General features: G+C 34.1%; 1 protein-coding gene across 3 annotated transcripts in view; it reads right to left on the bottom strand.

The window, feature by feature from the left end:
• GSK3B (glycogen synthase kinase 3 beta) overlaps nucleotides 1–13,773 on the bottom strand; it is a 205,667-nt gene that overhangs the window by 66,778 nt on the left and 125,116 nt on the right. For all 3 annotated transcript variants that reach the window (XM_032347642.1, XM_032347623.1, XM_032347633.1), the window contains exons 5-7: nucleotides 13,110–13,240; nucleotides 9,196–9,302; nucleotides 1,556–1,653 (exon numbers count right to left, since the gene is read on the bottom strand). In XM_032347642.1, coding sequence (XP_032203533.1) covers nucleotides 1,556–1,653; nucleotides 9,196–9,302; nucleotides 13,110–13,240 — 336 coding nt within the window. The remainder of the gene's footprint in view (nucleotides 1–1,555; nucleotides 1,654–9,195; nucleotides 9,303–13,109; nucleotides 13,241–13,773) is intronic.

The raw sequence follows: 13,773 nt of genomic DNA, 5'->3' as shown, positions 1-13,773 counted from the left end.
CAGCCCCGCTCCAAGGAACTCCAATCTTCTAATTAGTAGATGTGTATTACAAAAAATCTGTACTCAATTATTATAAATCTCCACAATGAAATTTGTTTTCTCTTGTATATCTCTAGGACATCCTTCCTTGATTTGTGCTTTAGCTCCTAAACCCTAAAATATTTTATCTAGCTCTCTAAAGAAAAAGTCTGCCAACCTCTGTATTAGAGTATTAATTTGAATAATGTGGAATGGGCTTTTAGGAAATCAAATGACCAAACTATCTGAACTTATTAGATCTGAGTGTGGTGTGGGAATCAGAAAGTAAATCTGATGAACAAAGGTTAAAGTTTAATTTGAAACTAAAATATGGTTACCCCCAAAAGACTACAAATACCACAGAGGTCTCAGGTGCAAATCATAAAAAAGTCATATAGATAGTAAGGAAGATTTCTGATCACTTGATCTTTTTAACCATACTTGCGCACATTAATATTTAGCAAAATCACCTTACCAAAAGTGACATATTTTTATAGAATAAGTACAAGGAATTTTAAGTAATGGAATCATAGTCCTGTGTACAATTGATAAAAGCTACTGAGGAGTTATGGTTCAGCAAAGAAAAACTAAATTAAAGGTGTTTAGACACAGAGCAGCCTGAATCCCAAAGCAGTATTTTGACGTTGGAAGTATTCAAGGACACACTGGAAAACCATCTGTCAGGAATATAACTAAGATGGTTCTTTCACTGATTGGAGAATTGGACTGCATGACCTCTAAGGAGATTTTGAATTTTACATTTCTAAGAAATATTCAGCAAATCAAGACTAAAACCCCAAAGAAAGCAGGTGTTTTTGCTTTGGACAAACTGTAACCTTAGAATGAAGCAATCTAGTGGTCTAAATATACAGACACTAGATTTTTTTTTTTTAAGAGGGTGTGAACTTTAAGGTCTCAAATATTAAGAACTTTTAAAAATTACATTTAAAAAATCAATTAAAACCTCAGCCTTACTGTTAAGAGACAATATTAATTCCAAGGTAATAATATCTTAAGTCTGGTGTTAATAAAAGTGCTTGTAATATCTAATAAATTAACTTGTGTTAAATTCCTAAGTCAAAATTCTGCTTCTATCAGTTGTCTGCTTATTCAAGTAGACAGTCATTCTTTCATTTTACAAATACTTATATATTGAAAAATATAAGCACCATGTGCTCAGCAGAATATTAGGAGCAGAGAGGACAGAGTGAGTAAAAATACACAAAGCTTGTGCTTTTATTTGGTTTTTATATATTTTAGTGATCTTATGGCTTTTAAGTAATTTAAATAACAGATATATCCAATTGTTTTTTGCATCAGATATCTAAGATACCTTTTATACGATCATATAACAGAAGAGTAACTCAATTAGAAACCAAGAGGCTGTGTTCTTATAATTCCTCTGTAGCTGACCTTTTTATGGGATATTGGATCACTTGCTCCATTCTTTAAGTTTTTCTTTGGTGTGGGTGATATGGATTCTCAGAATAACAACAAAACTCCCTGCAATTCAAAAATTCTGATTCAAACTTCTCACCTTGATTATTTCCACCAATTGATCCACACCACTGTCCCCTGGAAATATTGGTTGTCCTAATAACAGCTCAGCCAACACACAGCCTGCAGACCATACGTCTGTAAAGAAAAGAAAACAAGAGTTACCATTACTGGGGTGCCTGGGTGGCTCAGTGGGTTAAGCCGCTGCCTTCGGCTCAGGTCATGATCCCACGGTCCTGGGATCGAGCCCCACATCGGGCTCTCTGCTTAGCCGGGAGCCTGCTTCCTCCTCTCTCTCTCTGCCTGCCTCTCTGCCTGCTTGTCATCTCTGTCGTCAAATAAATAAATAAAATCTTTAAAAAAAAAAAAAGAGTTACCATTACTAAGAGTTATTAATGCTTGTAGCTTAAGTTGCATTGAAAACTATTTGTATACATTTCCTAATTTTACTTTGATCACAGGGTAAATGTCACAAGCAAAAAACTGTACAATCCAAAACTGACGGAGAAAGTCATCAAATTATCCCTGTAGTGTAAACTTACCAAAGAGGAAAAAGGCCAATAAGCAAATTCCAACAAAGGGTCAAGTCCATTTAATTATCAAATATCAGGTGTTCAAATCTTCAACAACCAAGATGGGATTATAGCACCAAGACATGGAGTATGATTATCTACTTATCATACTTTAAAAAACAAGTCAAAGTGATACAACCTCTGTACATTGGCAGTGCTTACAAAATAGCAACAAACAAGTCTTCAATCTCTATACACAGAGTTTTAAACCAATGCAAATTCTGATAAAAAAAATTTAAGCTTTAAATGGTTGACTTTTGTGTTGTAATATGACTGATGAAAGAATGCATTTAAATATATTTCCATTTTTAAATGCAAAGACAAAGGAATAAATTTTATTTCACAAATCCTAAAGAATAGAAAAAGGAAGGAAAACTTCCAAACTCATTCTATTTATTCTGATACCAAAATCACCTAAAGACTCCAATAAAAAAAAGAACTACAGGACAATATCCTTGATGAACATAAAAATTCTCAATAAAATACTAGCAAATTGAATCCAACAATACACTAAAAAAAAAAATACATTAAAAAAAAAATTCGCCATGATCAAGTGGGATTTATTCCTGTGTTACAAGTATGGTTCAATATTCACAAATCAATCAACTTGATACACTACATTAATAAAAGAAAGAACAAGCACCATATGATCATTTCAGTAGATGCAACAAAAGCATGTGACAATGTATAATATCCATTCATGATAAAAAAAAAAAACCTCTCAATAAAGTAGGTTTAGAGAGATCATACCTCAGCACAATAAAGACCATATATGAAAAACTCACAGCTAATATCATCCTCAATGGGGAAAAACTGAGAGCTTTTCCCCTATGGTGAAGAACAAGACAGGGATATCCACTCTCACCACTGGTATTTAACATAGCACTAGAAGTCCTAGTCACAGCAATGAGACCACAAAAAGAAATAAAAGGCATCCATATTGGCAAGTAAGAATAAACTTTCTTGATTTGTACATATAGAAAACCCAAGGGATTCCACTAGAAAGTGCTAGAACTGATGAAGGAATTCAGTAAACTCACAGGATAAAAAAATCAAGGTACCACAATCTGTAGCATTTTTATGCACCAATAATGAAGCAGCAGAAAGAGAAATTAAGGAAACAGTCCCATTTACAATTGCTCCAAAAAACCAAAAGAATAAACTTAACCGAAGATGTAAAAGATCTGTACTCTGAAAACTATAAAACACTGAGGAAAGAAACTGAAGATGACACAAAGAAAACGAAAGATATCCCATGCTCATGGATCAGAAGAACAAATATTGCTGAAATGTCTATACGACCCAAATTAACATTTAATGCAATCCCTGTCAAAATATCACCAGCAATTTTCACAGACTTAGAACAAACAATCCTAAAACTTGTAGGGATCACAAAGACCCCAAATAGCCAAAGCAAACTTGAAAAAGAAAAGAGAAGCTGGAGGCATCACAATTCTGGACTTCACATTATATCACACAAAGCTGTAGTGATCAAAACAACATGGTACTGCTACAAAAATAGGCACATAGATCAACAAAACAGAAAACCCAGAAATGAACCCACAACAATTAATCCTCGACAAAGCAGGAAAGAATATCCAATGGGAAAGACAGTCTCTTCAACAAATGGTGTTGGGAAAACTGGAGCGCAACATGCAGAAGAATGAAACTGCTTTCTTACATCAAACACAAAAATAAATTCAAAATGGATTAAAAACTTAAATGTGAGACCTGAAACTATAAACATCCTAGAGAGAAACACAGGCAATAACCTGACATCGGTCATAGCAACTTCTTTCTAGATATGTCTCCTGAGGCAAGGAAAACAAAAGCAAAAATAAACAACTGGGATTGATCAAAATAAAAAGCTTCTGTATACAGAAGGAAACAATCAGCTAAATTAAAAGAAAGCCTACAGATTGGGAGAAGATATCTGCAAATGGCAAATCTGTTAAAAGGTCAGTATCTAAAATATAGAAAGAACTTTAAAAACTCAACACACATGCAAAAATAAATATTCCAATTAAAAAATGAGCAGAAGATATGAATAGACATTTTCTCAAAATGTGGGAAAATGGCCAAAAGACACATGAAAAGATGCTCAACATCACTGTTCACTGGGGAAATACAAATCAAAACTACAATGAGCTATTACCTCACATCTGTCAAAATGACTAAAATCAATAACACAAGAAACAACAGGTGAAGGTGAGGATGTGGAGAAAGGGAACCCTCTTTCACTGCTGGTAGCAATGCAAACTGGTACAGCCACTCTGGAAAACAGTATGGAATTTCCTCAAAAAGTTAAAAATAGAATGAACTACCCCAAGATCCAACAACTGCACTTGAGGTATTTACCTAAAGAATACAAAAATACTAATCCAAAGGGATACACACACCCCAATGTTTACAGCAACATTATCTACAATAGCCAAATTATGGAACCATTAATGGATAAACGGTCACACATACACACGTACGTACACACACACACACACACACACACACAACGTATGAAGGAATATTACTTAGCCATAAAAAAGAATGAAAATCTTGCCACTTGCAAAGACAGACAAAAATGGAGCAAGAGAGTATTATGCTAAGCAAAGTAAGTCAAAGAAAAAAATACCATATGCTTTCACTCATATGTGGAAATCAAGAAACAAAACAAATGAGCAAAGGGGAAAAAAGAGAGAGAGGCAAACAAAGAAGTAGACTCTCGACTATAAGGAACAAACTGATGGTTATCAGAGGTGAGGTGGGTGGAGGATGGTCAAATAGGTGATGGGGTTTAAGGAGTGTACTTGTGATGAGCACTGGGTTTTATATGCAAGTGTTAAATCACTGTATAGTACACCTGAAACTAATATTACACTGTATGTTAAATAGCTGGAATTTAAATAAAAACTTAAAAAAAGACAAAGGGAAAATACTTGAAGAGGTCAAGGTTAAGATTAGAGAGATAATCATTAATTTTCAATATGTAAATTGTCATGCTATTATGCCCTATCAGGTGGTAAGGCGGATAAGAAATTGACTATATATAGCATCTACAAAAAATAAAATTATTTAAGAGTGAATTGCTTATTTAGCCAACTAGAAGTTTTTTGTGCTTAGTTTTTCAATAGATGAATTTTTCATGTTAAAAAAAAGTATAAGGTGACAGGAGGTTAGGGAAAAGAAGAACTGCATCATAGCAAAAGAAAAGCACAAACGGAAATAAGAGATGTGAGAATGAGTATCAAGGTACATGAACACAAGCAGAGTCAGAAACGAAGCAGAAAGAGTAAGGAGAGGGGGAAAAAAAGTGGAAATATAAATGAGAAAAGAAAAAAAATAATGTTAAGGAGGGCCAGTAAGTCCAAACTGGGATGGGTATGTGAGAGATGAGCCTGCCAGTGTATTATTTTGTTGTAAAATTAAAACATTTTACGGGAAAAAAACAAAACACAATAATTCACTTTTAAGTAAAAATGGAAACCTCAATCCTGAGAGTAAACTTTTAAAAAATAATTTAAATAAGTTTTAATAATTTGTAAAAAATTTTAATTAATGAAAAAATAATTTAAAGGATATAATCCTGGCTTACCCAAGATAGTCCTGGTTTACATTTATTGTCCTTGGATAATCACTAATAGCATCCTCTTTCTCTTTTAAAAGTATTACCAAATAAGAAGTTAAATTATATGGTCAATCTATTTATAGCCCACCATTAAGACCTTCTACAAGGAAAAGCTAATTTTCAGTTTCTGGATGCCTGAGATTCCTGGGTTTTATATGAACCAACAATCAAGTGCTTTAGAGGATGAACATAAATCTCTGGTGGGCCTTCTCATCTACCAGTAAGAAAGGAGAAGAACAGTGAATGGCATGGGGTCAACAAATAATTTAAGAGGTCTGATACGGTGAGATGCATTACCAAGAAGGATAAGAAATCTCTGCCAGTAACTAATTTTTTACTGACATAAGAAAACAATGACAAAAAATTTATATAAGAAATTCAAGTTGATCTTGTCCAGTTCTAAGTAATGATAACCAAGACACCTATTTTGCAAGCACTGACCAAAAAGAGCCCTCCTTGATATACTAGGTAATTGCTAAATTAGGCAAATATTAAAACCTGCTAAGAACACTTTACTTCATTCAAAGCCAAATAATACTAACTCTAAAGATGGAAGGAGAAAAAATATATATCTTCATTAACATAAAGGCTTTATTTTGATCTAAGTTTAAAAATATGCCTTTACCTAGCCAATTAGTTGGAAGGTAATACACACTCATTTCTTTACAATAGAAAATAATTCATCTCAGAAGACAAGGCTGGAAAAAGTACAGGGAAATAATTAAATATTTATTAAAAAATCAAGGGGAAATACTTTCTTACACTGGATTTAGGTACAAATATGGGAGACAAGGAATAAAACATTAAAGAACACTATTGCTTAGTGGTTGCCACAGACTAATAATCCTAAAATTCAGGTGGCAACTATACCAATGGTCCTCAATGTTAACTCATGCAAACTACCAAAACCAAGGTATTTACCATTCACTTTCTGGGAGAAACCAAAATCTCTTCTGTTCATACTAAATGGGACAAATGAGTAATATTCTCCAAACAGAATAAAACAGGAGGTATAATAAAATAAGCACTCTGACCCATTGACTTATCTGGTTATTTGGGGATTTCAAATAAAATAGTGTTCTGCTTCATACTTAACGTTCATTCCTGGTAAAAGTAATCTTTCAAGATCATTTAGTTTAACATAGTTAATTCACAGATAAGAAAACTGAGGCACAGTAAAGATCAGGGACTTGTCCAAGGTAAAGCTACTGAATAGCAGAGCTACCCCTGGAACCCAAATTCAATTCCCAGTCAAGACACCACTGTCAGAGAATAACTAACTGCTTCTTCGAGTGTCTATAAACTCAAATCTTCATCCTGAAGAACCATTTGTTCTCTGCCCTTTCTCAGTGAGATAATATAATCAGAGCCATCAGCCTGAGCTTTAGTTATATACAAATAGGACAATAATCTTCTCTGAACCAGCTACTCTCTCATTTCAAACAATTGTTAAAAAATATTTCTAAAATGTATCTGCATTAGCACACTTAATACTTTTGTTTCTGTCTTCAAATCACCAGAGTCATGAGAGGAAATATCCAAGTCTAAAAAGGGAGGTCAAATCCAGGCTTATTAGGGTTCAAAAGACCAAAGTTCAATCAGTGGCGTATAGTTGAGTCCTAAGCCTATCAAGTCAGATTCTGGAATTAGCCATACAAAGGAGGCTATTGGAAAGGAGACACTCATAACATCCAGAGAAGTGATTCCTAATAGAGAAAATGGACTAAAATGCTCTTCTTTTGCAAGATGATTCCACAGAACCGCTAAGGCACATGGACATTTATAGAAGTAATGCACTCTTAAGCGGGTAATGAGTTTTTTTTAATGTGTCACATGATGTGGTCATGACTTTTTTAAAAGAGGCAAACTGCATTTATTTGGGGTGACCCTAATAGGTGACCACAACTCATCCCAATATCTGGTATGTGAATGATCAGTATCATATATGTGAATAAAATATAGAGCAGCTGTAAAGTCCAAGGATATTTCCAAAGATAAAGGTCTGAAATTTGCTCTTGCAGAGAGTCAAGTTAACAAATAGCATGAAACAAATATCTTCTTCCATTTCTTCAGTACTTTCACTAATATTTTATTTAATCTTCACAGAAACTCAGAAACTCAGAAAAGTAGGTAGAACTGTTAGCAACCTCCACGTCATAGCTTAGTTAAGTAGTAACAGACCTAGAATTCAAATCTAGTTCTATACTCCAACCAAAATACTCTTTTTGCTCTTTCTCATTTGTCCCTTAGCATAGGCCATATAACAGCAATGATGAAACTGACAGCATTACACACACACACAGGGACACACACACACACACACGATTATACTCTCATCTTCCAGTGTAGCAGGTCTCAAAGTATGGTCTGCAGAGCTCTGGGCCCCCTGCACCTTTAAAGAGGTCCTAACGGGTAGAACTATTTTCATAAGAATATCAAGATATTATCTACCTTTTTCACTGTGTTGACATTTGCACTAATGGTGCAAAAGAAATGATAAGTAAAACTCTGGGTCCCTTGGCACAAATCAAATTGCTCTTTGGCATTTTTGTCCTTTAGGCAAAATTAAAATGGTAATGTGTTTCTGTATAGAGGCCTGTGTTCATATCAGAAAATTTCCACTTGTATTAAAAGACAAAAACTGTCCACATTCTGGTTTTTCTTAGAGTTCTGTAACTATGGGTTCTTTTTGGTTGGCTGGTTTGGTATTTGCATGCTTTTGGTTCTATTTTTGGACTAAGGAATTCTCTTCAGAAACAGAATGTTACAATAAAATAATTCTGACAGTTACATGTACACCTAGCCTAAGGCTGCTCATCCTCTCTTAGCTTTACCATTCATGTGCACCTGACAGTACTATGTTCACTTTTATTAGTATCCTAAAATGGGGTAGAAGAGGAAGTCATTGAAGACTGAAGCAAATTATCCCTATTCAATTCGTTCTAATCACTAAAGATCTTTTGTGAAGACTTCACACAATCAATGGGTTTAGCCAAACAAATAAGAAAGAATTGTTTTTTTGTGACTTGACTCAACAGCAAATAAGCAACTGGGATAGCACAGTAGGAATGACAACAATATGGCCATCCTATCATTTTCATCATCAATGTTATGGATGCAACTTCTCCAAATAGTGATCAAGCTCAGAAGTTAGTATTTCAGGAGAATTAAAATGTTAAGAAAGAAAAGATACACTTAGGATTTATTTGAAAATTTAAAAGTTAAAAAAACAAACATAGTCATAATCATAATCATAATAAAAAAATCCCAGAAACCTTAGTAAAAAATAATAAATATACCTTAAATTCTGAGAGTTGACATTTAAAATACTCTACACATTTTTGCACATCAGTCTTTAAGAAGAAACAGATTTTAGGTCATCCCTATTTTTATATTTAAGTGAAAGTATAGATTAGTAATACTAAATTACTAAAAACAAGATGTAATTAATAATTACGAGCCATTATATTCATATTCAGTACTTACCTATACTAGAGGTATAATCAGTGGCTCCAAAGATCAACTCTGGTGCCCTATAGTACCGAGAACAGATATACGAAACATTGGGTTCTCCTCGGACCAGCTGCTTTGCACTAATCAAAAAAAAAAAAAAAAAAAAAAAAAGCATAAATTCTTTAAACTCAGTGTAAACCTTAAAAGAACCTAAACTTTCATTTACAACCCTGAACATTTATCTAAGATTCACACCATTAAGTCATACAACAAGCAAAAATAGAAAAATAAGAACCATAACTACCTAACAAAAGAAACTTATAATTTAAACATAACAGTAAAAAAGTAGCTTTTAAAGAATGCCTTTATCAACTGTCACCTAAGGAAAAAGAAATAGAAAGTCATAAAAGGACAAATGCTGAATTTCTTGTTATCTTCTGTTCCTTAAATACTACTTCTAAAATATAAAGGAGGGCAGGAAAAGTAAGAAGTACCTCCATCCACCAAAAAACACAGTAATGGATTATAATACAAGAATGAATACTTCTTACCACGAGTGTTTTTTAAACAGAAATTGATCACTCTCTTATAATTTGACTTCAGCATCAGAGTAAATATCCCAAGGCTTACCCAATCTACTCTCTTTTTCCACTGTGTTGGTCAATTTATTAATTGTCTAAATATTCATTACTCAATAAATAAGACAGGTCCTCCCCTGTAGGTCAGAGATGATTCACAGCCTCTGAATTCTAACTCCGCTATTATAAATTTAGTTACATGTTCTCTAATCCAACTTTTATTCAAAATACTTTGTGACATGTATTTTAAACATTAATTAGTTTCTTTGGAGCTGTCTCTCAAGATAATTTAGAGATACACTGAAATAAACTCCTGTAGAAGTTAACTACTTTGGCAAAGAAGGACAACAAAGATAAATACAGGCAATAAACACATATAACAAAATCAAAACAGAAAGAACGTAAGTAACAGGGAAAGGGAAAATTTTGAGGTAAAGGTATAGGAAATCAGAGTAGAGACAAATGAAAGTAGTCACAAAGGTTTCGAAGGTTGGACTTTCTTTTCTTTCTTTTATTTCTGGTCAATGATAATCCTTACGTTAACTTGTTCTTCCTTCATTACAAGTTTTGAAGAGGGAGGCAGTTTATTTTTTTAACATTCTCCCCAAGTATTGACACACAGCACTAATTTCATAAATTAACAAATATCAATCCTTGCTTTTTGCCTGCATGAAAATTAAGATACCTTTTCAGCTTAGCTGATAAAAACTTTCTACTTTATAAAAGGTTTTTTTTTTTTTAAAGATTTTATTTATTTATTTGACAGACAGAGATCACAAGTAGGCAGAGAGGCAGGCAAAGAAAGAGAGAGAGAGGGAAGCAGGCTCCCTGCTGAGCAAAGAGCCCAATGCAGGGCTCAATCCCAATACCCTGGGATCATGACCTGAGCCGAAGGCAGAGGCTTAACCCACTGAGCCACCCAGGCGCCCTATAAAAGGTTTTTTATATTAGTAAGAGAGATTCCAATTATATTATCAGAAAATTCACTATAAGACAAAAAAGGTAATATTGGAAACTCTGCATCCTATAGATTTCCTGGATACTTGATGAAGCTACCTTCATTCTCTTCAGATGAGGCTTGAAGTTCCTTCCCATCCTTTGAAGGATGAGAGCAACCAATATAATGACCACACTTAGTTTTGAGAAAGCCCAACTAGATCTTCAGCTACTTCTAGACCTTATTTCATCTAGTTTAAAAAAAAAAAAATCACTAGAAGAGAGTAATATTGTTTTATTCAAGTCACTAAGAACCTAAAGTGTATCTAAAATTCTACTTGCCGAAACCAACTGTTAAAAAAACAAACAAAAAAGAGCAGCTTTGTTATTTATCAGAGCTATTAAAAATGACCTATTACCACAGAGGTGAGATCCCTGTTCTAAATATATCAAAACAAAGCAATTCCTATGCCCCAATAAAATGGTCCATAGCAACAGTGTTTTCACTATGGTTGAGAACAGAAACTACTAAACTTGACGTCTCAGTCTTTTTACAGTTCATACTCGTCAGTCACTCTCCGTGAGGAAGATACCCCATAACAGTAAAACTCATCTGATTTCAGCAGTTATGTGCACTTTGTTTCAAGCATCAGATAAGAGTTTTGATTTAATAGCCTTCAGCTTTTCTTATAGTTGAAGGAAGAGTTATAGCTTGCAAAATGAGCCGAATCCTGAACAGGTATCTGAGACCAGTTAACTATAAAAGGGGGATGGTCTGAAGGAGCACACTGCTGTGAGACTAAGAATTGACTCCAAAGGAGCAGATGTGCTTGTTTTTCTGACACACTCAAGACACAGCCTATGAAGAATATATCTTATATTAAACCTAAAACTTAAACTGTGGGCTGACATGGAAGTATTACAAAGAGGTGGAAATAGAGATATTAGGAGATGTGGATCAATATTTATAAAGAGCTGAACTGAAAAGAATTTGTGAGGATGAAAAAAAATGGAGAGAATCCAAGTTATGTGGCAATGTACTAGGGACTGAGAGGAGAAAGACTAATCTAGGTGGAAGAAGGTTAACTGAGTGAGTTACACTAGGATATAAGCTTGGTTTCATGTTGAAAGGATAGATTACAAGAAGCACAAGTTGCTGTATACTATGAAGATTAAAAGGATGACGTCTTATGACACAATATAATATTACCAAGGAATCAGTTTAAGAAAACAAAGTGCACTGGAATTTGCAGAAAAGGAGAACAAGAGACTCAATATAGAGGAAAAGGAAGAAAACACTGCTACTAAGGTTAACACTGAAATGAAAAAGAATGCAGCAATGAATGCTAGTACTTAAAAACAAAAACAAAAACAAAAACACAACTGCTCAGCAGCAAACTCTTGGTTTTGGCTTAGGTCATAATCTCTGGGTCGTGAGATCAAGTCCTGTGTTAGGCTCCCTGCTCGGGGCAGAGTCTGTTTGAGGGTCTCTCCTTCTGTCCTTCCCTTCTTACCCCCCAGCTTGCCTCTCCCCCACTTTCTAATAGATAAATAAAACCTTCAAAAAAATTAGTTCTTATTAAGAAAGGAATATAAACACATAATAAAACATTCAAATAATACAAGGTACCATCAATGAAAAAGCAAGTTTCTCAACCACACTATACTCCCTGTTTCCCTTCCTAGGGACAATCAATGTTATGGGTTTATTACCTATCACTCCAGAAATAATCATATACATGTGGCTATACCATGTTTTTAAAACATAAAAATGAAAAAGCTTTATATAGTCCTGATCTTGTTTTTTAATTTTTCTAAGACATTATTCCTTTTTACAGTTGCATGTATTATATTAAATGTGTATATACTATAATTTATCTGGTCACTTTCCTACTAACATTTATAAACAATCTTATGATAAAAATCCCTGTATATACACTATTTTCAAGTATTTCTAAGGGACTAATTCCTACAAATTAAAATGCTGGAAAAAAAGACTATACATATTTATAATTCTAACAGAATTTATTAAATTACTCTTATAAGAATCTGTAAATAGTGCATACTCCTTGAATAAGGACTATGGTATTTTTGTAGTGATACTGTAAAAGGCATACAGTTTTTTTTGTTCTGTTTTTTTTTAAGTTAATTAATTTATTTATCTGACAGAGAGAGAGATAGAGAGAGAGAGAGACAGCGAGAGAGGGAACACAAGCAGAGGGCGTGGGAGAGTGAGAAGCAGGATACCTGCAGGGAGCCTGATGCAAGACTCAACCCCAGGGTGCTGAGATCATGACCCAAGCCAAAGGCAGATGCTTACCCACTGAGCCACCCAGCTGCACCCAAAGGCATATAATTTTAAAAGAGCATACAGGGTAGGAGGGTGGGACTGGGGAGGAGTGAAAGAAGGGAGAAGAAAAGAAAAAAACTTACCTTCCAAAGTCACAGAGTTTTAAGACAGCTGTATCAGGATCCAACAAGAGGTTCTGTGGTTTAATATCCCGATGGCATATTCCAAAGGAATGGATATAGGCTAAACTTCGGAACAGCTGATACATATACAACTGGAAAATATAGTAAAAATTAATGAAGACTTTGTCCCAAACAAATCAGAATCTTTTAAGCAGTAAATAAAGTAACAGATTTTCAGAAAAGAGCAGCACTCAATCTCCCTTTTATGAGTTTCATGTCATTTATATATTAATTAGCTAATTAAAGTTGCATTAACCATGTTATATATGCACCATCCCCCTCAATAAAAAAAAAAAGGAAATGTCACAATGTGATTATAAATTTTTATTTTACTGACATCTTACCGCAAGCCTCCTAAAATGGGCTATTAAAAAAAATACAGATGGAATACCCAGAAAGGTATTCCAGATCATGTGGCTAGCAAGTAACACTGTTTAGACCAGAAGCCAAGTATTCTGTTTTTTTCTAAGTTCACTATTCTTATTAAGTATGTACATTTTCATCTTTAGAATAATATTTTCCTGAGATATCAGCCCTAGAGCTTATTGATAGAGGGGACCAGGAAAACTCACATCAGACTGAGAAAAATCTATAACCAATGATCTATCAAGACATCAGTAGCTAC

The sequence above is a fragment of the Mustela erminea genome, chromosome 1, assembly GCF_009829155.1.
Source record: "Mustela erminea isolate mMusErm1 chromosome 1, mMusErm1.Pri, whole genome shotgun sequence".
NCBI lineage: Eukaryota > Metazoa > Chordata > Mammalia > Carnivora > Mustelidae > Mustela > Mustela erminea.
This window is presented reverse-complemented; position numbering and strand designations above follow the sequence as displayed.